Source organism: Ursus maritimus, unplaced genomic scaffold (genome assembly GCF_017311325.1).
Source record: "Ursus maritimus isolate PB19 unplaced genomic scaffold, ASM1731132v1 scaffold_34, whole genome shotgun sequence".
NCBI lineage: Eukaryota > Metazoa > Chordata > Mammalia > Carnivora > Ursidae > Ursus > Ursus maritimus.
The window spans coordinates 29,273,052-29,297,158 of NW_024426008.1; the positions used below are offsets into that span (position 1 = coordinate 29,273,052).

The following is a 24,107-nucleotide window of genomic DNA, read 5'->3' on the forward strand; positions in this document are numbered from 1 at the left end:
GGCCAATTTAAAAATATCTTTTTCTTCAATTTTAAAATATTTTTATTAGAATTGTAAGTGATTGGGGTGCGACTGGGTGGCTGAGTCGAGTAAGTGTCTGACTCTTGATTTTGGCTCAGGTCATGATCTCAGAGTCCTGAAACTGAACCTGGTGTCGGGCTCTGTCCTCAGCCCGGAGTCTGCTTCTCTCTCTCCCTCTGCTCGCACACACGCGTGCACATGCACTTTCTCTCTCAAATAAATAAAATCTTTTAAAAAAATAAAATAGTAATTAAGCACCAAAATCTACAGGCCAATCCTTTCTTAAGCATCTCCCTTCCTCTAACCACAACACATATCAAACATCTACGTTCTTGCTAAGAAATTCAGTACAGCCTCTGCGAAGAAGTGGCTATAGGGAAGTTAGCTATCAAATATGGAAATCTGAACATTCTTACAATGATCACTTTCACTGTTCCAAGGTACTTACCAATCTATTTACTATGTTCTCAGTCAAAGGCCATTACATCCATACAAGGTAAGTTACAAAGTTCAACAAAACGTTGCAGTGGTTTCCCCAGTGCATCTTCACCGTCTTCCTAAATACCTACAGTTCACTCACAGCACATCCAAGATTCCGGTTCAGTGGGAGGGCCTTGCTGCCCAAGAATACTGAACGTGCACCCCAGGTGTCTTGTTGCAGGTAGTTCACAGTCTACACAGTGGACACAACCCAGTGGAATAAACAGTCTAAAAGCGCTGTCAAGAGGTTCTCTCAAACACAAAGCTAAACATTTGGCCCTGGGGGTAGTTGCTTAAGAGCCTCTGATTTGCTTTCATGAACAAGGACCTGTTCAGCAATACTTACAGTTAACATTGGAGTTGTCAACAAGCCCCACGCAAAGAATTCAAGGAAGATGACAATAGCAGCATGGTATACACTTGGTCTGCCGAAGCCTTGTAGCTAAAAAAGGAAGAAAGTTATTATGAAAAATAGCAGACAGATAAAAGAAATCCATTTTGCTAAAATGATATCTAACACACAAAATAAATGCCGCATTAAATAAGCATAGGGCCTATCCATGTAATATATGATAAAACTTCATTGTGTGGCATCCCTGATTCCTCACCTAGCCACAGAAGGTGCCAAAGTTACCATCAATGCAAATAACTGAGCTCTGGTTGAGAGTCAACTAGGTCTTTAAGAGACTGAGGTTCCAAGACCCGACTATTTTGTCTCTTACCAATTACGTGTTCCTCAGCAACTTGGCCTTTCTAAGCCTGGTTTCTCTAGCTATGTAAAGAGAGAGGTGGGCAAGTGGTCACTTCCTCAAAAGCTTCAAGGGCAGCACAGATGATTTAAATGATGGAGGAAGGAAGAACAATAAGGAAAACACAGTCCATACCAAGGGGTCAAAATCCAGCTTTCTGTTTCTGGTATCTATTCTGTTAGTTGTCTGCAGTTTAACACTTCTGGAGATAAATCTAAAATTCTCTTCAACTTCACACTGATTCTGTGACAATGCTTATTACAAGATTAGATGCCTTACTACCACCTGGTAGTAACAGGAAGTGATGCTTGCAAAAGACTCTGTAAAACCCTCACTATTCCTATGCTTATATTTTTAAGTCTTTAAAAGGTAGAAGTAAATATGCATCATTTCACTGGAATCTAATCATAAGGAAATGATCAGACAAATCCAGACTCTGGGAAATTCTACAAGATAACAGGCACAGTCTCCTTAAAAATGTCAATGTCATAGAAGATGACAGTAAAGGTCAGGAGACTCATACATCTTGAAAGAGGCAAGAGTCACAATGACGAAATGCGGGATCCTGGACTGGATCCTGGAGGAAAAGGGAATAAAGGATAAAATATGAATATGGACTTTCCATTAGGTAATCATATGGGTGTTCCTGATGTCTGCAACTTACTGTCAAATGGTTTGGCAAAAACAACAACAACAAAAAACAAAGGTACATACATACTTCCTAGAGCAAATGTCAAAAAATGCTAACTGCTGAATTTTGATGAAGGAAATATAATTTTACTTTGAATTTTTTTGTAGTTTTGAAAATTTTCAGAGCCAAGAACAAATGTTCTTAAAAATATAAACTTGCAAATCTCTAAATTTTTGCAATGTCCAATGAAAGGTACCTTTAAATGCCATTAAACAACACATCTGCAAAAACAGAAAGCATTTTACAAAGTTTAAAAGAAAAAATATTTAAGTATCTAATAACTCACCCCTTCCAAACCAAAAGGCCTTGAACATAACCTTCAAAAAGTATTAGTTTTCAACAGTCCTTTACCAACAGAATAGTGAATGGAAACGGCAGGAACTACTCAGCCTCTGCCCCTGATTAAGTCGTTCTAGCTGCTAGAGACAGAAACTTTGCCGTTACCCTTGACTTGCCCCACACTGCCCTCCATCTAACCCTCTACCACTTCTGGCCCAGGTCATAGACTGGCTTCCTACCCTTCCTCCTTCACCCACTGCACAGCAGCCAGGGTCCCCATATAAATGTAAATCAGATCCTGGCAACTCCTCGGGCTCCACCCTGTCAGACTTCCAGGGCATTCAGCCCCACCCACATCCCACTAGTCCAAGGAGGTCCCCACAGCTCCCTATCCCCGTGTTATGCTCTTACTGTTTTCTAGAGGATTTCCAACAAACTTTAGGATTCATTTTTGTCTACTGCCCATGAAATGGTAATTTAAATGCTATGAAGGAAAGGATTTTTGTCTTTGTTCAATGACGTAACCAAATAGCCCTTCTCTCTGAGATGGAAAAAGGATCTCATCTTCAGAGACTAACATCTTTTCTCTGATCTTTTAAACAGCAAAACCCAAAACGCAGAAAATTTTTTGAAGCAGACGGCCCAATTTCTTCAACAAGGAAATGGTGTGGGCAAAGAAAAAAAGAAAAAGGAGGGAGAACTATGTTAGTATATAAATTAAAAGAAATTTAGGAAAATATTAACCAAAAGCAGTATTGTAGGACTTTGGGGTTTGACTCAAACTACCCGGAAAAAAGACAATTCTGAGACAATCATGGAAATTTGAAAATGGACTGGATATTAGCTGGTTCTAAAGAATTATGCTCCTGGGGCGCCTGGGTGGCAAAGCGGTTAAGCGTCTGCCTTCCGCTCAGGGCGTGATCCCGGCGTTACGGGATCGAGTCCCACATCAGGCTCTTCCGCTGGGAGCCTGCTTCTTCCTCTCCCACTCCCCCTGCTTGTGTTCCCTCTCTCGCTGGCTGTCTCTCTCTGTCGAATAAATAAATAAATAAAATATTAAAAAAAAAAAAAGAATTATGCTCCTTGTAATAATGGTATTGAATTAAGGTGTGTTTTTAAACAATCCTTATAGCTCAGAGATACACACTTATGTATTTGTCTGTAAAATGAGTTATGTTTAGAATCTTTCAAAACCTACAGGAAAAAAACTGTATAAGTGGTGGCAAACACGCATTTAAAAAAAGTAAATTAGCGTATACACATTTACTAATAATTCCTAGTTATTTGGGTAAAAATTCTGATAGTCACCAACCCAAGTGTAGTCACACTACAAAACAACTGCTTCTGAACGCTGTTGTGAACCTGTAAATAAATAGCCCAACTACTGCTCTTGCATCATTTCATTTATTAAGTATCACGCATACAAGAATCTCAAAAAACTCTGAAAACAGTGCACAACAGGAAGCATAAGAAGACAACTCTATTTCTCATTTGCCGTTTCCATGGTTTGGTGCTCTCGGAGGCAATGAAGCTCTATTTACGGAGACCAATGGGATAGAGATCCATGTGGTGGCAATGCTGATTACACATAAAAACAGATACACACTTTAATCTGTGTGATGTATTTTTAGGATATTACGCTATTTTAACACCTTCCAAAAAAAACAGACAACCCACCTTTTTGTTTACGTATTATATATTTAGATGTATCAATTAGAAATTGTTTAACAAAGACCTCTTCTAAAATGCAAACACTTTCTCATTCTCACCTCTACGCAGATTACTTTAACTATCAACTACTCCTAGCCAATACCAGTGATACGTGAGAGAAATGTACTAGGACAGGCAGGCAGGCCTTGGTATAGTGGGAACTTTAGTGTGGGCAACGGGATATAAGGAGGTGACAAAAATAAATCTGCCTTCCTTCCAATTCTTCCTAAGCTCTTGGTGGCCAGTATGCTGATGAAAAAAAGTATCACAAGTTTCTCCCTTAAATTATCTGAGCTTGTCAGAAAAACTTTAACAAAACCTAACCAATTATTTCCAGTTGGGCCTGATCTAGTGCAGCCTCTCTGGATCAGTTCGAAGTCTCCTCTGTCCATCTGCCCTTTTATACATCAGTACAGAACATCGAGAGAGGTTTCGATGATAAGTGTGTGGTGATGTCTTTATTCATTCACACTACCATCCCTCCTACAGAGGATTGCAATGGCCTCTTACCTCTACCTTGACTTCTCTTCCCTGCCTTCTCCAAATCTTTCTTGATACCACACTCAGAGTGATCATTCTAAAATACGTATGTCATCCTATGACACCTGCAGAAGACTGCAAAGACGACTGACCTACAGATTCCGAATCTCATTCCTGTGCACATCATCTTTTTGCAGTATGACTGTGCTGCCTATGCCATCAAAAGGTGGAGTCTATTTCTCCACTTCCCTGGATCTGGGCTGGCTTAACAACTTGACTCAAACCAACAGATGTCAGGTGAAGTGACAACACAGACTTCTGACCTTAGGCCTCCAGACGCCTTCAAGACTGCATGGAAATGCCTGCCCAGCACAGAAGGATGAAAGCATGAGTCCTGGGCCAACCAGTGAACAGCCATTACTCGCTGCCTGAAAGAGGAACAAGGCTGTCTCAGGTCACCCAATTCCATCAAGCCTGCAAATGACTACAGAAGCATGAAGAACTCCAAACAAATCCAGTGAAGAACCCCAAGCTGAAGAATGGTCATAAATGGCCACTGTTTTAAAGCCACTAAATTTGGGGGTAGTTTCTTATGTAGCAATCATTAAGTGATACACCCCCCCTTGATTAAGTTTAAACTCAAAACTTTCTTGAGACCCCTTTTGTAGTTCTCCAATCTCATCCCTCAGTCCACACATAATTGTGAAAATCCATAAAGGGAAACCTCTCTAAAACGGAGACAGAAGGCCCTCCCACCAGAATGCGAACTGATGACTCTCCTAGCATACTGAAGTTAGCCTGTAGGTGAATAAAAGACATGGTCCCCAGCATTCTGTTTAAAAGACCCTATACTATGCATCATAGGAAATACTCAGCACTGAGTATTTTTTTTCTAATTTGAGAAATTAACATTGTATTGCTTGAGAGGGAAAACAACTTCTAGACTCAGTCCTGTTAACTAACCCCACCATAGTTCTCTCCCAAAGAGAAGTGACTAGAGGTTTAACATCACTCTGGCTATTCAGAAGTTTATAACTAGTAATCAAAACAAGACACTGTGCAAAACAAGCATTCCCTGAGATTTCATTCGAAGTAGAACACAGCAACCAACCAATGATTCACTGCACACATATCGCTGAAAGTCAGCTGATGAGCCTTAACACAAAGAGGCAGAATACCGAACTTGTGAAAGCCAGTATTAAAGGGATACATAATTGCACTCAGCATTTTTATAAAGCAGGAGACAAATGAGACTATTGTCTTTTTGCATTATTTTGTATAGAATAAATATACATAGAAATTATAACTGTTACACTAATATACGAACACTGTAAACCCTTAAAGTAAGGGAATATACACGTCTATTCCCGTAGGTATTCACAATGTTAGAAATCGGTCATGTATTTTTATGCATGTACATTCACATGGTAAAAACATACTTTTTCATAACTGGTAACAGAATATACATGTTGCCTTTTTTTAACCTTTATCTATTTATCTCCACGTCACTGCATGCAAATCTTCATTCTTTATAATGGCTATACAGTATTCCACTGTATGAATGTACCATAATTTTAACCATTCCACTATTGATCTTACTATGGAATTTCCACTTTTAATGTTGCTGCAATTAATAGTTTTTATTTTTAAACAATTTATTGTTTTAAAGATTTATTTATTTTAGAGAATGTGCAAGAGGACCTGAGCCGAAACTAAGAGTCAGATGCTCAACCAATTGAGCCGCCCGCTCTATTTTTAAACAATTAAAAACCTACAGAAAAGTTGCAAAACCAGTACAGGGTTCCGGTATATCCTTCACCAAACTTCCCCAAATGTCAGTGTCCTAAATAACTATGGTACAATTACCCAAACCTAAAAATTAACATTGCTATACTAATTTAAGCTCATTTATATGCTATTTGAACGTCACCATTTTTCCTACTAATGTTTTCTTTTCCTAATTTAGGATCTAAACCAGGATTTAGCACTTTTTTCTCAAGTTTCCTTGCGCTCTTCCAATCTGAGATAGCTTCTGAGGCTTTTATTTTTTACCTTCATGATCTTGACACTTTTGAGGACCACTGGTATACTCTTTACCTATTATTTTGTAGAATGCCCTTCAATTTGAATTTGTTTAATGCTCTAATGATTAGATTGATGATAAGCAATTTTAATTTTTTCTTGATCTATAAATCACATTCCATTAAATTAGCCATTTTCAAGTGTACATTTCAGTGTTTATTAGTATATTCACAGACTGTAAAATTACCACCACTATCTAATCCTGAAATATTTTCACTACCCCAAAAAGAAACCTCATATACATTAGCAGTCACTCCCCATTCTCTCCTCACCCCATTTCCTAGTAACGACTAACGTACTTTCTGTATCTATGGATTTGCCAATTCTTGGAATCATATATAAATGGAATTCATAAATGAACATGTGGCCTACTGTGCCTTGCTTCCTCCATTTTTAGCATGTTTCCAAGAATCATCCATGTTCATCATTCAATTTTATGGCCAAATAATAGTTCATTACGTGGATATATTGCTTTCTGTTTATTCAATTGTAATCAATTACAATTAAAATTGAACCAACTGTAATCAAAAAGCTGTACAGGGGCACCTGGAAAGTTCAGTAGGTTAAACATTAGGCTCTTGGTTTTAGCACAGGACATGATCTCAGGGTAATGAGATCGAGCCCCCATACGGCTCCACAATCAGCACAGAGTCTGCTAGAGATTCTCTCTCCCTCTGCCCCTCCCCCTGCTCATGTGCACTCTATAAATAAATAAATAAATAAAATCTTAAAAAAAAAGGCTATACAAACTGTGGGTGAAAAAAACTACTTCAACTTACTGTATCAGCTAAGTTAATAGCTCTAACATTTAAAATGTTTCTAAAAAAATCAAGACGCCTAACAACCCAACAAAAAGATGGGCAAGAAATATGAACAGTTCATAGAATAAGCCCTTCAACAATTTTATTCATAATTAGAAAAATGCAAAATCAAGCTATACTCAGAATTCCTCACTATCAGAACGGCAAAATTTCAGAAGTTTGACAATATGATCTTACACTGCTGATGGGGATGAGAAATGGAACAATGTGGCAATATTTGGCCAAATTACTTGCGTATTTATCCTATGAAGCAACAACCCCACTATAGGGATTTCTCACAAAGACAATATGGCAAAAATATGCAGTGTCATGTGCACAAGGCTAGGGGAACACTACAGTAGCCGAACAAACAAAACAAAAAGCAAGGTATAGAATAATGTGCCATGTGTAGTACCTTTTTATTTTTACCTGAGAGAGGATCAAAGAATATGAATACCTTTGCACACACATTTATTTGCTTAAACAAAACACAAGCTGTCAAGATAAGTAAGCACCCATGCAGTTCCATACAGGAAGGAGAGAATGGAGTGAAAGCGACACGAGGGAAGCTGTATTTCCTCTGTTGCTTCATACACTTAACTGAGGAACCAGCAAATGCTTTAGCTAACTCTAAAACAAAATTAAATATGTCCATCTACCATATAGAGTGTCATGGTTTAGTTGCTTTAAAACACAGAATTCGAATGAATACCCTTAGAAGCTATATTCTAAGGATAAATAGAAAATCAAATCAAACTATGTTAAGTAATCATATTGGTGGTAATAACATTGTTTTTATTTTTTGCAAACTTTCAAATGTAAGTAGACTATAAGTTACCATGCTATTGTCACTAGGAACTGAGATTTTCACTGTAAGAGAAAAGATACAAATATAAAATTAATACAGTATAGTAAATATAAAATATAGTAAAAATTTGAAACTCTAAATTTGGTTTAAAAAAATACACACATTATGATCTACATTGCCTTAATGAAAAATAGTTAGAATTTTCTAGTTCTATCCACTGAAAAGACCTAGAAAAAACTGAGCAACCCTACAGGAGTGAATACCCCCTAGAGCTCAAAACTATGGTCTTCAAATATCATTTCCCACTAAAAGAAAAGGGGACTTTTGGACAAATTCCAGGTTTGGGGCTAAAAAGAGAATGATTCTGGAACCTATCTTGCCAAAAGCAAAGATGTTACTGAAGACTACAGTCATATCAAAAGGATTCAAGAGCCAACCTGAAAGAACCCCCACAGGGCAAAGACTGAGTAAAAAGAGTACTATCAGCCATGGGTTGAAAACATTATCATATGTGTTCAAATTCACAAGTCCATCAATCTTTGGAGGAAGCCAGAAAACTAAGCCATTATTCTGGAAACTCCTAAATAAGGAGAGGGCAAAAGGAAGCATTTATTCTGCTTTTCTGTATCATAAGATAACCAAACATTTGACTAGGAAAAGTGCTTTTTTTAAAAAAGAATTTTGATAATGAATGAAGAAATGATTAACCTAAAATCCTGCCACCTTGTAACCTAATATAGTCAATCTAGGCAACAACCATTAATGGCTGTAAAACCATTAGGTAAAAGCTGTTAAGGCACTTTACAAGAGAATAATCAAGCTGACAAGACCTGATCAATTAAAACATCACAAAAAGAGTCAAAGGTTATTTGCTGCATGATGCAATACACAAGAAATAAACCACATATAAAGTATTCTTGCCAAAATAAAACAAACACAAAGCCTGGATTCAATTTAGCAGATATGTAAGGACCAGTTTAATGATTTTTGAAGAGTAACCTGTAGAACCATTAACAGTGTTTGAGAATACCTATCTCCCCATATTCTAAGACTGCAAATAAGTTTTAAATATTTGCTAGTTAGACTTTTTAATGGTTATATCATTTTATTTTGCATTTCTGTGATTACAAGTGAAGAAGAACTTCCTATGCTTTTTAGAAAGTTGTACTTCTTTGTTTACTAATTGATCATTCCTTTGCATATTTTTTCAATGAAGAATGGAATCTTTCATGTTGATTTATAGGACTTCTTTACAGTCAATATCAAAGATATTTGTATTATGTAACATTAAATCATTCATTCTCCCTCACCCACTGGCATTCACACCCTTTAAAAATAAAAGGCAGAAAGAGACAATTCATAATAATAGTTGGAGACTTCCCTACCCACTTTTTTTTTTTTTTTTAAGATTTTTATTTATTTATTCGACAGAGAGAGAGACAGCCAGCGAGAGAGGGAACACAAGCAGGGGAAGTGGGAGAGGAAGAAGCAGGCTCATATCAGAGGAGCCTGATGTGGGGCTCGATCCCATAACGCCGGGATCACGCCCTGAGCCGAAGGCAGACGCTTAACCGCTATGCCACCCAGGCGCCCCTCCCTACCCACTTCTAATAATGAATAGAACAATTAGAAGATCAACAAGAAAGTAAAGACTTTAGTAACACTACACTAACTAGACCTAACAAACATTTCCTGAACACTCCACCCAACTACAGCAGTTACGTTCTCATGTATACACAGAAATACCATCAAACAAGTCTAAATAAATTAAAAAGACTGAAATCATATAAAGTACGTTCTCTTGACCACAATGTAATGAAACCTGGAATCAACATTAAAAAATATGGAAAATTCACAAATATGTGGACAGTAAACAACATACCTAAATAACCATAGGTGAAATAAGAAATCACAAGGAAGATCACAAAAACTTTCAGATGAACAAAAATGAAAACACAACATATCAAAGCTTGTTGAATGCTGTTAAAGCAGTGCTTACAGGGAAGTTTATAGCTGTTCATGCCTTATTATTAAAAAAAAATTTGCTATCAATAACCTAACTTTTCACTGTAAGAAACTAAAAAAGCAAAACTAAACCAAAGAAAAAGGAAAGAAATAATAAAGGGTTAGAGCAGAAATAAATGCAATACTGAACAGAAAAGCAACAGAATCATCAAACTATCAAAAAAACTAACAAATCTTAAGTGAAACTGACCATGAAAAATAGAGGGAAGATTTAAATTACTAAAGTTGGAAATGAAAGGGAGATTATAAAGGAGTATTATGAGCAACTGTACAATGGATTGGATAAACTAGATGAAATGGACAAATTTCTAGAAACATCCAATCTACTAAGACTGAATCATGAAAAAACAGGATATCTGAATATACCTAAAACTAGTAAGGGTATTGGATCAGTGATCAAAAACCTCCCAACAAAGAAAAGCCCTGGATCTCATGGCTTCATTGGTAAACTCTACCAAACATCTGAAGAATTAAAATCAATCACTCTCAAAGTCTTCTCAAAAACGAAGAGGAGGGAACACTTCCTAACACATTGTATGAAGAAAGCATTTACCTGTAAAGAAAGATACTGAAAGAAAACTACAGATTAATTTCCCTTATGTTACAATACAAAAATCCTTAACACAATACCAGCAAATTAAATTCAGCAGCCTATTAAAAGGGCTCTAATACCGTGGCCAAGTGAGATTTATTCCTGGAATGTAAGAAAAGTTCACATATGCAAATCAATCAATGGAACACATCACATTAAAATGAAGGGGGGGAAAACACATCATCTCCACTGATGCAGAAAAAGCATCTGACAAACTTAAAAGCTTCTCATGATAAAAAATCTTGAAAGGGATAAAAGGAAATTATCTCAATATGACAAATGGCACAAATGAAAAATCCACACCTAACATCACAGTCAGAAGTAAAAGGCTGAAACAACTTTTCCTTTAAGATTAGGAACACGAAAAGGATGCCTGCTTTCAATACTTTTACACAACACAGTATTAGAAGTTCTAGCCACAATAATTACATAAGAAAAAAAAGGCATCCAAAGTGGAAACGAAGAAGTAATACCATTTCTGTTCTGGGATGCCATCATCTTACATAAAGAAAACCTAAAGGTTACAAAAAGAACTTTAGAGCTAATAGATGAATTTAGCAAAACTGCAGGACAAAAAACAAACAAACAAAACCCAACATGCAAGTATCAGTTGCATTTTTTTAAAAGATTTTTGTTATTTATTTGAGAGAGAGCCCACATGAGTGGGGAAGAGAGGGGAGCAGGCTCCCCACTGAGCAGGGAGCCTGATGCAGGGCTCCATCTCAGGACCCTGACATTATGACCTGACCTGAAGGCAACCACTTAACTGACTGAGCCACCCAGGCACCCCTCAGGTGCATTTCTATACCGTAACAATGAACAATCTAGAAAGGAAATTACAGAAACAATTCCTTTTACAATAGCATCAAAAAGAATACAATCTCAGGAAAAATGAACAAGGTAAGGGAAAATACTTCAACACTGAAGACTACAAAACATTGCTGAAAGGAATTAAGACCAAAAATAAATGGAAAGACGTTCCATGTTCATGAATCAGGAAATTTTAATGTTGTCTAGATGTGAATAGCCCTAAATGACCTATGGATTCAATGTTATTCCTACAAAAATCCCAATTACATTTTTTGCAAAAAAAAAAAAAAAAACCCATTCTAAAATTCATATGGAATCTCAAGTGACCCTGAAATAATAGCCAAAACAATGTTTAAAAATAACAAAACTGCAGTACTCACATTTCGTGCTTTCCAAGCAGACTACAAAGCTCATCAAAACGGAGTGGTACTAGCATAGAAACAGACTTATAAAGACCAGTGGGATATAATAATGGTCCAGAAATAAACACTTGTGTAATGGCCAAATGATCTGCAACAAGAGTCCTGAGACCATTCAACGGAGGAGGAACAGTCTCTCCAGCACCTGGTGTGGGGACACTGGATGTTCACATGCAAAATAATAAAGCTGGACCAAAGCTCACACCATGCACAAAAAATTAATTCAAAAAGGATCAAAGCCCTAAATGTAAAAGCTGAAACTATAAACTCTTAGAAGACAACAAAGAAAGAAAGTTTCGTGACACTGGATTTGACAATGCTTTCTTCAATGTCACCAAAAGAACAGGCAAAAAAGAAAAAAATAGAAAATCTGATAAAAAAAAAACAAAACTTTTGTGCATCAAGGGGCATTATCAACAGAGTGAAAAAGCAACCCAAAGAATGGAAGGAAATATTTGCAAATCGTATAACCAATGAGGATTACCCAGATTATATACTTTAAAAACTCCTATTAATTCAAAGACCAAAAAACCAAACGGATTAAAAAATGGGCAAAGGACAAAAAAATACATGAAAACATGCTCTTCACTTATCAATAGGGAAATGCAAAGTTAAACAACAATGATCGTATCCTGTGCTCATTAAGATGGCTATGATTAAAAAGAAAAAAAATTAAAAACCTGAAAACAGCAAGTGTTGGCAAGGATGTAGAGAAACTGGAACCCTTGCACACTGTTGGTGTATTGTGAAAAACAGTATGGGGGTTCCTAAAAAATTAAAAATGGAATTACTAAATATCCAGTAATTCTACTTCTGGGTATGTATCCAAAAGAATTGAAAGCAGGATCTCAAGCAGATATTTGTACACCCATGTTGATACCACCGTTATTCATAGTAGCCAAAAGGTGGAAGCCATTCAAGTGTCCACTGACAGATAAATTTATAAACAAAATATGGTATGTGCATACAATGGACTATTACTCAGCCATGAAAAGGAAGGAAATTCTGATAAGTGCTACAACATGGCTAAATCTTGATGACATCATGCTAATTCAAATAAGCCAGTCATACAAGGGCAGGTACTGTATGATTCTGTTATATGAGATTCAAAGAGACAGAAAGTAGAATGATGGTTGTTGGGGGCTAGAGAGAAAGGGAAACGATGAGTTACTGTTTAATGGATAGAGAGTTCAGTTTCAAATGATGGAAAGTTCTGGAGATGGACAATGGTAATGGTTGCACAACAATGTTAATGTACTTAAATGCCACTGAACTTTACACTTAAAAATGGCTAAAATGGTGAATTTTGTGTTATGTATATTTTACCACAATTAAAAAAAAAAAAAAGGAACTCAAAATAGACCACAGAGCTAAAAGTACGTCCCTTAGTTTCATGATGAGTTTGTATATACAGCACTAACGTCACTATCCATTCAAGAAAAAGTTGGTATGTTGGACTCCATTAAAATTAAAAACTTACACTGTGAAAAACACTGCTGAAAGAACAAAAAGACAAGCCATAGAGTGGAAGGAAGTATTTGCAAAATTCATTCCTGATAAGGGACTTAAATCAAGAGCTCTTACGACTCACTTATAAAATAATGACAAGTAACCCAACTTAAAAACCGGCAAAGGACTTGTATAAACATTTCTTGAAGAAGATATACAAGTGATCAATAAACACATGAAAAGATGTTCAGGGGTGCCTGGGTGGCTCAGTCGTTAAACATCTGCCTTTGGCTCAGGTCATGATCCCAGGGTCCTGGGATCAAGCCCCGCATCCGGCTCCCTGCTCAGCGGGGAGCCTGCTTCTTCCTCTCCCACTCCCCCTGCTTGTGTTCCCTCTCTCGCTGGCTGGCTGTCTCTCTGTCTAATTAATTAATTAATTAATTAATTAAAAAAAAAAAAAAAGAAAGATGTTCAACATCATTAGCCACCAGGAAAATGAATATCAAAACCACAGCGATATACCAATTCAGAACCACTAGAATGGATATAATAAAAAAAATAAAAACAAGCATTGATGAGGATTTAAATAGGAACTGTCATACAGAACTATTGGGGGTATAAAATGGTACAACCACTATGGAAAACAGTTTGGCAGTTCCTCAAAATGTTCAACAGTTACCATATAATTACCAGCAACTGTATACTCCAATACCCAAGACAACTGAAAATACATGTTCATAGAGAAACTTGTAAACAAATGTCCATACAACATCATTCACAGTAACCAAATGTGGAAACAACCCAATGTCTACCAACTGATGAATAAACAAAAAGTGATATATCCATATAATGCAATATTAATCAGCTATAAAAAGGAATAAAGTATAAATTCATGCTACAACATGGATGAACTTCGAAAACATAATGCTAAGAAAAGCCAGGAGGACAGGCAACAACATATAGTAGGATTCCATTTAACTGAAATACCCAGAACACACAATTCCACACGGAGGGAGCAGATTAGTGGTCGCCAAGGATTGAGAGTAGGGGAAAATGAAGAGTGACTGCTAATGGGTACTGGCTTTCATTCTGGGGAGATGACAATGTTCTGACAGTGATGATGGTTGGGCAAATTTGTGAATATACCAAAAATAACTGAATTGTACACTTGCATACAGTGAATTTTACGTGAATATATCTCAATAAAAAAATGCAATGGTAAAAAAAGAGAGAGAGAGAAAGATACAGAAAGAGACTATCTCTTGGTTGCCTCTGGACTTTGCTGATGGTGTGTAAAGGCTAGAACTGATGACAGCCACCTTGAGAGCAGAAAAGCCAGACAAGTCAATACACAGAAAACACAAAGTACCTGGGTTCAAGACTATACTGCTTGCGTGCTAACTGAACCAATCATGAAACCGTCTTATCAACAGCTTTCTTGTTAAGTGAGTTAATAAATCCCCTAATTATAAGCAGGGTTGGGGAGGGGGAATCTGAACAGACTCCTAACCAAAAATGATACGGTGAATAACTATATGAGAAGATGCTCAACATGTCATTTAAAAATGCAAATTAAAACAATGCAATTGCTGGATGGCAGAATTTAAATGCACACTGCTAAGTGAAAAGAACAAAGTCTGGAAGGCTATATGCTGTATGATTCCATTTAGGTAAAACTACAGAGGCAGTAAACAGATCACTGGTTGCTAGGGGTGGAAGAGGTAAGGTTAAACAGTTAAAGCACAAGGGACTTTTTCAGGCAGTGAAACTTACATATAACACTGTAATGGTAGATAAGCGGTGCTATGTATTTGTCAAAACCCACAGACTTTCACACAAAGAGTGAACCTCAGTACATGTTAATTTTTTAAAAAATGTTTAAGAGGTCAGAGAATCTCAACATGGACTGCAGAATGTGACAAAGAGCTAACGGTATTCATGTCATTTCATGAAATGTCAACTTCACTGAAGAGAGTAGGGGGAAAAGTTAGTGATCTAAGTAACATCAGGAATGAGTAGAGCCTGCAAGACTGAAGGCAAAAGGAACCTCACTGTACTCTGACAAAAGGGTACAGGTAATAATTCTGAAACCAGTGTCCTGTAACTGGTAACTGAACAATTATGTAAACGATAGCAAATGGTGGGAGTTAACTTTTTTCATTGCCCAAGTGGAAGGTTATAAATAAACAAGAGGGGAGAGACAGAATGAACCATGTGATAACAGATTAGATTTGGATATCATTATGAACTAATTCTAGCTTCACATGGATACAGACGGCCATATATAGACATATTTATAGGTGTATGTATATACACAGGCTAACCCAAACACACATGTATTTTCCTTGACCTGTCACCTGAGAACCTAAAAGTAATGACCCTGGCAGCCCAACAGCACTTTATCTGGTACGCAGGTCTTGGTTTCAAATACAATTTTCCTACAAAAGGAGCCAGGGTTCCTTGGAGAAATGGCTAATTCTAGGACTAAGGCAGGAAATATACAAGAGGGACCTGGAGCATCTAGTGCCAGAGTATAGGCGCTAAAACAACAACAACAACAAACAAAACCTAACAAAACAACAAAAACATGGGGATATGTCGAAGAGCTCCCAATGCCTAAGCTGGAGTGATATGAGCAACAAAATAAAGCAGCGCTGGATTATAACCCAAGTTATAAAGTAAGCATCTGTAAGTTTATACTAATAAGATGATGCAGTAAACAAATGGGGGAAGAACAGACAAATCTCCCATGCAGAGGAAACCCAAACAATTTACACAGGTACTCTGCACTCATCAAAGTGAAGCATAACTTCCCATTCTTCAAATGCGGGCTTCACATACTCTCTTCCAAAGAGTACAGCACAGAAAGAGGGGAAAAGAGTAACTTTATAAAGAAAGGTGACAAACGCTACCTCAGACAAAATGTTAACATCAACAGTGATTTGGATTCTTGATACGATGCAATGAAAATGGCACTTCACTTTTGTGGGCTTCCACCCCCAAACCCATAATCTCACCCTAATATTGAGGAAAACAGCAGATGAATCCCAGCTGAGGGACATTCTACAAAATATCTAACCAGGACTCATGAAAATTGTGAAGGTCATCAAAAACAAGGAAAGTCTGAGAAACTATCACAGCCCAGAAGAACTTAAGGAGACATGACAACTAAATGTAATGAAATACTGGAACAGAAAAAGGGCATTCGGTTAAAACCAGGAAAATGTGAATAAAGTGTGGACGTTAGATGATGGTAAAGCATGGACACTGGTTCATTAATTCTGACAAATATACCACACTAATACAGAATGCTAGTAATAGAAGGAAATGGGGATGGGGTTTATGAAACCTCTCTATGTAATCTTTCCAATTGTTATGTAAGTCTAAACTACCCTAAAATAAAGTTTTAAAAAATAAATGGACGGGAATACCAAAAACATCCTGAAAGAGGAAAGAAAAGAGTACAGGAAATATCAGAGCAGGGGCTGGTAAACTATAGCCCGCAGTCTAAATCTATCACCCGTTTTTATAAATTGTTCTACTGAAATTTAGCAATGCTCATTCATTTATGTGTGTCTATGGCTGCTTTTGTGCTACACTGGGAGAGTTGAGTAGCTGCAAAGGACTATATGGCAGCAAAGCCTAAAATATTTACTCAGATTCTTTTTGTTGTTGTTAATAAAACAAGTCCACTTACAACAGCATAAAAATACTTAGGAATCAGTTTACCAAAAGAAATGCAAAGGTTGTATGCTGAAACAAAATGAAGCTGAAATTAATATACAGATATTCCATGCCCATGGATCAGAAGGTTTAAGACTGTTAATACTCCACATATGGATCTACATATTAAATGCAATCCGTATCAAAATCCCAGCAGTCTTTTATTACAGAGCTCGATGAGACGATCCTACACTTCACACAGAAATGCAAAGAAGTCAGAATGGTCAAAAAATCTTGAAAAAAAATAATAAAGTGAAAGGACTCACAGCTCATGATTTCCGAAATTATTCCAAAGCTGTGTTTATCATCAGATTCTTAACAGAGAAAAGTTTGCTGGCCCCAACGTGAGTAAGTGGAATACAGAGTGGAGTTCATAAATACCAGATAAAATACCTGAGAAGCTGCTGACGTTCCTTAACTACCCTGAGCAGAGGCAGGTGCTTCCCTACCAAATCCCCGTAGCCTCTCTTCCACATACAACTAGTCTCTCCTATTCTACACAATACCTCTCGAAGACAAGGATCTCAATAGTATTTCTCTAAATGTACCCTGAACGCAACAGATCACAGGCTTTTGTGACAGAAAAAGTTTACTTCCCATACCCAAAACATATTTGCTAACAAATTTCCAACTGTGTTCATGATTCAGCAACTGTGTACATAGAGACTGATGCTGCAGGCTCGGGAACTCTTCAGGTCCAGAAGTTCAATCTTGACGAACCAACTTGACCAGGATAATTCAATGACTTAAAATAGGAATGAACCACATGACCCAATTATGGCCAGTGAGATATGAGGGGAAATATGTGGGAGGGTTTAGGGACTTTGCTTCACTCTTCTAAGGACATGTATCAAAACATTGCTGTTTCCAGTGCAAGGGCGCTGTTGTGTAAGTATGTGATACTTAGCAACGTCACCAACTGGAGACCACACGTGGTCAATCCTAAAGACCAAAAACTAGCACCTGGGAAGAGCAGAGCACATGAACGTAATGAGTCCAGTAGGTCTCTGGTGATATTAAACTGCTAAAATAAGCACACAATTCCTGTACTTCCTATTATGTGCAATAAAAAAATCCCCTTATCAAGTATATCATTATACCATGAACAATATTAAGCTATTAAAAATGAAATATTTGAGTTTCATTTTTAAGGGTAAGCTAAGGAACTAACACTGTAACTGTAAACTGTTGGCTCTACTGTACTTCTAAGCAGAAAAATTACTGTAAAACACATTTTAATGGAAAACTGGTACGTACTGCCATAAGATTCGAAGTCATCTCTGCAGTACTTCTGAGGACATTTATGAGAAGGATGTTTCACTATAAGCTCTTAGTATTTTAATAATTCAGACATTTAGTACTTCTTGCCTATATCACTTGTATTTATCTGGTTAGTAAAATGCTCCATCAAAAATAAATTCTTTATCAGAAATCTTTTTAAATATAAACACAAAGATGAAGAATACAAATAGTTTTAAAACAAATAAATGATTATACCTGAAGGTTTTGCTTTCTTCCACCTAATACTGGAATGCCAGTAGGAAAAACAATTTTACTGCTTCTTTAGATGAAATAACTTTTCCATAAAAATTATGAATATTTTCTCAGCACTGCATTAAATAGTCGAATAACTGCAATGACTATAATGTTGGATAGACTAAGCATTTATTAAACATTTGTAAGATAACTGCTTTTAACTCAACTTTTCAAACTATAATTTACTAACCATCACTTGACTTAAAGCAAACAGAGATGCCAAGGACTGCTTTTGCAAATATTTTTTTTTTTTAAAGATTTTATTTATTTATTTGACAGAGAGAGAGAGACAGCCAGCGAGAGAAGGAACACAAGCAGGGGGAGTGGGAGAGGAAGAAGCAGGCTCCCAGCAGAGGAGCCTGATGTGGGGCTCGATCCCAGGACTCTGGGATCACGCCCTGGGCCGAAGGCAGATGCTTAACCACTGCGCTACCCAGGCGCCCCCTGCTTTTGGAAATATTTCTATCAGTCTTCTCTAAGAATGAAAATATTCAATTCCAACTCACTCAACATGTATTTGTTGAGTTCTATTATATCAGCTAGATGCTGGGGGCAATGGTATCAACAGAGGATACCATCCGTGTTCCCATTTCATGGAACGTAAAATTTTAAACCGAAATAAACACTCTAAAGAACAAGGACACAGGTTAGGGGCAGTCTACCACAAAAGATCCTAAGCTATACTTAGGCAAAAATTACCCTACAACAGCAGCAGAATCAACAACAGACACCATGCCAAGACCTGATGAAAGCACATTACAGATCCTACCATTTTATCTCCAATAAATTCTTTGAGATAGAAACTATTATTATTCCCATTTTATAGGTGACAAAACTCAGATGCAGAGAATTTAAGTAACTGGCCCATCCTACACAGTTACTAAGTGCCTAAGCTGGTATTCCATCCAGAAAATCACTTAGCTCCAGAGTGTATGCTACTAACCACTGTATTACTTACACTACCTTTCTTTCTTACAGAGCCCGAAGTTCGCCACAAACAGAAACAGCACATACATATGACAGGTAGCCTGGGCTGCAACAGCCTAAGAAAGGTGACAGGAGCCAAACATAGACAGTTCCTCAGGCAAAATGCAGCCAGCCCTTTACTGACCCACCACCCCCCCTTTCCCACACTAAGGAGTCTGGCCTGGCTAGTGTCTATCTGGGCAAAAGAACAATCTCCACTAAACCCCTCACTTGCTCTCTCACCGTGACATGAAAACATCAGATGAACTAGAGCATCTGGCTTTTGTCAATCAGGTCATCCACCTTCAATTGGAAAAAGTTAAGGTTGAAAGCTACTCCCATTTGTCCCAAACATGATCCCCAACTCAAAGATCACAGTACACAGTAAACTTGCCAACATGGAAGCAGAAGAGAAGAGAGGCTGTCATATACACCAACTGACTAGAACTGAGATTCTACAAATAAACCCATATATCTATGTCCTGCTGATTTTTGGCAAAAGTGCCAAATCCATTCAAAAGGGAAAGAACAGTTTCCTCAACAAACAATGCTGAGACTGAATATCCACATATAAAGAATGAAGCTGGGGGCGCCTGGGTGGCTCCGTCGTTAAGCGTCTGCCTTCGGCTCAGGGCGTGATCCTGGAGTTCTCGGATTGAGCCCCACATTGGGCTCCTCTGCTGGGAGCCTGCTTCTTCCTCTCCCACTCCCCCTGCTTGTGTTCCCTCTCTCGCTGGCTCTCTGTCAAATAAATAAATAAAATCTTAAAAAAAAAAAAAAAAAAAAGAATGAAGCTGAACTCTACCTCACCCCACCTCACCCCTTACACAAAACTTAACTTAGACCAGATAAATGACCTAAGCTAAAACCACAAAGCTCCTGGAAGAAAACAGAGGTAAATCTTGGATTTAGTCATAGATTCTTAGACATGACTCCAAAGCAACAAAAGAAACAAGCAACAGAAGAAAAAGTAGATATTGGGCTTCATCAAAATCACTAACTTTTAAAGAACCAAAACCCTAAATGTAAGACATAAAACTCTTATAAAACGACATAAGGGGAAAGCTTCGTAACACTGGATTTGACAATGATATCTTGATATGACACCAAAAAACAAAGACAACAAAAGTAAAAGCAGTAAGTTGGAAGTTACCAAAATTTAAAATTCTGCATATCAAAGGATACGATCAACAGAGTGAAAAGGCAACCTATGCAGAAAATATCTGCAACACAGGTATCTGATAAGAAAGTAATTTCCAGAATTTATCAAGAACCTCTACAACTCAAAATGACAACAACCACCACCCAATTTGAAAATGAGCAAAGGACGCTGCTCAAAATCACTGATCATTAGTGAAATGCAAAATCAAAATGAGGTATCACCTCACACTCATCAGGATGGTTACTCCCCAAAACAAAACAAAAACCAGAAAACGATGGGTGTTGGTGAGGACGTGGAGATACTGGAACCCTTGTGTAATGTTGGCAGGAATTTAAAATGGTGCAGCCACAAAGGGAAACTGCGTGGCGGTGCCTCAAAAATTAAAAATGGAATTATCCCATGATCCAGTGATTCCACTTCTGGGTAATTATCCAAAAGAATTCAAAGCAGGGTCTCAAAGAAATATTTATTTGTACAACCATGTTCACAAAGGCATTATTCACAATAGTCCCCCAAAAAACCAAAAAACAAAAATCTGAACAAACCCAGAAGCAATGAAATACTCAACAGATAAATGGAGACAAAATGTGGCATACACATAAAATGGAATACTATTCAGTCCTGAAGGAAATTCTGAGGCAGACTATACGTCTTCAACAATCTTAAAGACAACATATTTCAACATGTGTCAACAACATTGAGGACACTATGCTAAGTGTCACAAAAAGACTCTATGATTCTACTTACATGAGGTATCTAGAGTAGTCAAACTTACAGAAGCTGAAAGCAGAAAGGTGGTTATCAGGGAACGGGGGACAGGGTAAAGGGTATGTAATGGATGCAGAGGGTTAGTTTTACAAACTGAGAAAGTTCTAGAGATTGGTTTCACAATAATGTAAATATATTTAACACTACTAAACTGCATGCTTAAAAATGGTTAAGGGGTTGGGGCACCTGGGTGGCTTAGTCGGTTAAGTGTCTGCCTTTGGCCGGGAACATGATCCCAGGGTCCTGGAATCAAGCCCTGTGTTGGGCTCCCTGCTCAGTGGGGAGTCTGCTTCTCCCTCTCCCTCTAACCCTCCACCTCCCTCATGCTCTCTCACTCACTCTCTCAAATAATAAATAATCTCAAAAAAAAAAAAAAAAAGGTAAAGGGGCACCTGGGTGGCTCAGTGAGTTCAGCATCCAACTCTTGATCTCAGCTCAGGTCTTGATCTCAGGGCTCAAGGCCCATACTGGGCTCAGAGTGGAGCCCACTTAAAAAAAAAAAAAGTTAAAATAGTCAATTTGATGTTATGTGTATTATATCGCAATGTTAAGAATTTCTTTAATTAACTGTATTTCTATATACTGGCAACAAACAATTATGAATCTGAATTTTTTAAGAGTTCACTTTTTTAAGATTTTTTTTTTTTTTTTTTTTTTTTTATGTGACAGAGAGACAGCCAGCAAGAGAGGGAACACAGCAGGGGAGAGGGAGAGGAAAAAGCAGGCTCCCAGCCGAGGAGCCCGATGTGGGACTCGATCCCGGAACGCCAGGATCACGCCCTGAGCTGAAGGCAGACGCCTAACGACTGCACTACCCAGGCGCCCCAAGAGTTCACGTTTTTTAATACGTTTACACTATTATGTACAATACCATCAAAAAATATGAAATAGGGTATAATCTGACAAATGATGTAAAAGACCTATATACTGAAAATTACAAAATACAGGTGGGAAATTTAAAAGAAGATCCAAAATAAATGGAGCAGTACCACCTTCGTGGATGAGGAGGCTCAATGTTGTCTTCAATTCTTCCCAAACTCATCTTCAGAGTCAACACAAACCCAATGAAAATATAAGCAGGGTTGTTTTTTTGTTTTGTTTTGTTTTTTTGTAGAAGTCGACAATCTGATCTATAGTTCTAAAATGCAAAGGACCTATAATAGCCAAAACAATTTTAAAAGAAAACAAAGCTGGAAGCCTAACACTACTTGTTTCAAGTATTATGTACCTTCAGTAATACAGATTAAGCAGTACTGATATAAATAGATGAAACAGAGAATCCAGAATAGACTGACACATATATGGACAACTGAAACTGAATTTCAACTAAAGTGCAAACACAATTTAGTGGGGGGAAAAAAAAGTCTTTTCAGGGGGCGTGGATGGCTCAGTTGGTTAAGCACTGGACTCTGTTTCAGCTCAGGTCATGGTCTTCGGGTTGTGGGATTGAGGTCTACATCAGGCTCCATGCTCAGAGCTGAGTCAGCTTGAGAGGCTCTCTCTCCTTCTCCTCTCTGTGCCTCCTCACCACACATTCTCTCTTTCAAATAAAGTCTTAAAAAAAAAGTCTTTTTAACAAATTATGCAACAATCAATTATCCATACACAAAAAAAGAAATTCCACCACACCTTGCACCATATTACAAACTAATTCAAAATGGTCACAAACCTAATTGTAAAATCTAAAAAAACTTTTTTAGAAACACAGAAGGAAGTTATTGTGATAATGAGTTAGGCAAGCGTTTCTTAGATGTAAAAACAAAAACACTATCCATAAGAGAATAAATTAAATTTCATGAAAATTAAAAACTCTGTTCCTCTAAAAGCACAGCTTGGAAGAAAATATTTGCAAAGCATATATCTGACAAAAGACTTAAAACCCAAATACATAAAGAACTCTCAAAAATCAATTTAAAGATAATAAACAACCTAAAACAACAAATAGGCAAGACTTGAGCAGATACTTCACTAAGAAGATACAAAGATAGCAAATAAATTTATGAAATGTGCTGACATCATTAGCCACAGGGACATGCAAATTAAAAACACAGTAAGATACCACTACTACAAATCTATTACCAGGGCTAAAACTGACTAAGTGTTGAGGGTGTAGATGAAGTGGAACTCACACAGTGCTAGTGACAATGTAAAATTGTACAGTAACTTTAGAGAACAGTTTGGCAGTTTTCTTAAAAAGTTAAACAATATACCTACCATATGATTTAGCCATTCCACTCTGATAAAAGTATATCCCATACAGGAAATTCAAATCAAAACCACATTGAGATACCACCTTACGCCAGTTAGAATGGCAAAAAATTAACAAGGCAAGAAACAAATGTTGGCGAGGGTGTGGAGAAAGGGGATCCCTCTTACACTGTCGGTGGGAATGCAAGTTGGTACAGCTACTTTGGCAAACAGTGTGGAGGTCCCTCAAAAAGTTAAAAATAGAACTACCCTATGACCCAGCCATTGCACTACTGGGTATTTACCCCAAAGATACAGACGTAGTGAAGAGAAGGGCCTTATGCACCCCAATGTTCATAGCAGCAATATC

The 24,107-nt window shown here is 37.4% G+C and overlaps 1 protein-coding gene across 3 annotated transcripts in view; it reads right to left on the reverse strand.

The window, feature by feature from the left end:
* MFSD14B (major facilitator superfamily domain containing 14B) overlaps positions 1-24,107 on the reverse strand; it is an 80,549-nt gene that overhangs the window by 50,130 nt on the left and 6,312 nt on the right. For 2 of the 3 annotated variants that reach the window (XM_040620386.1, XM_040620384.1), the window contains exon 2: positions 848-943. In XM_040620386.1, coding sequence (XP_040476320.1) covers positions 848-943 — 96 coding nt within the window. Of the gene's footprint in view, positions 1-847; positions 944-4,733; positions 4,832-24,107 lie in introns of those variants that run through there. The other variant, XM_040620385.1, reaches the window with a different exon arrangement.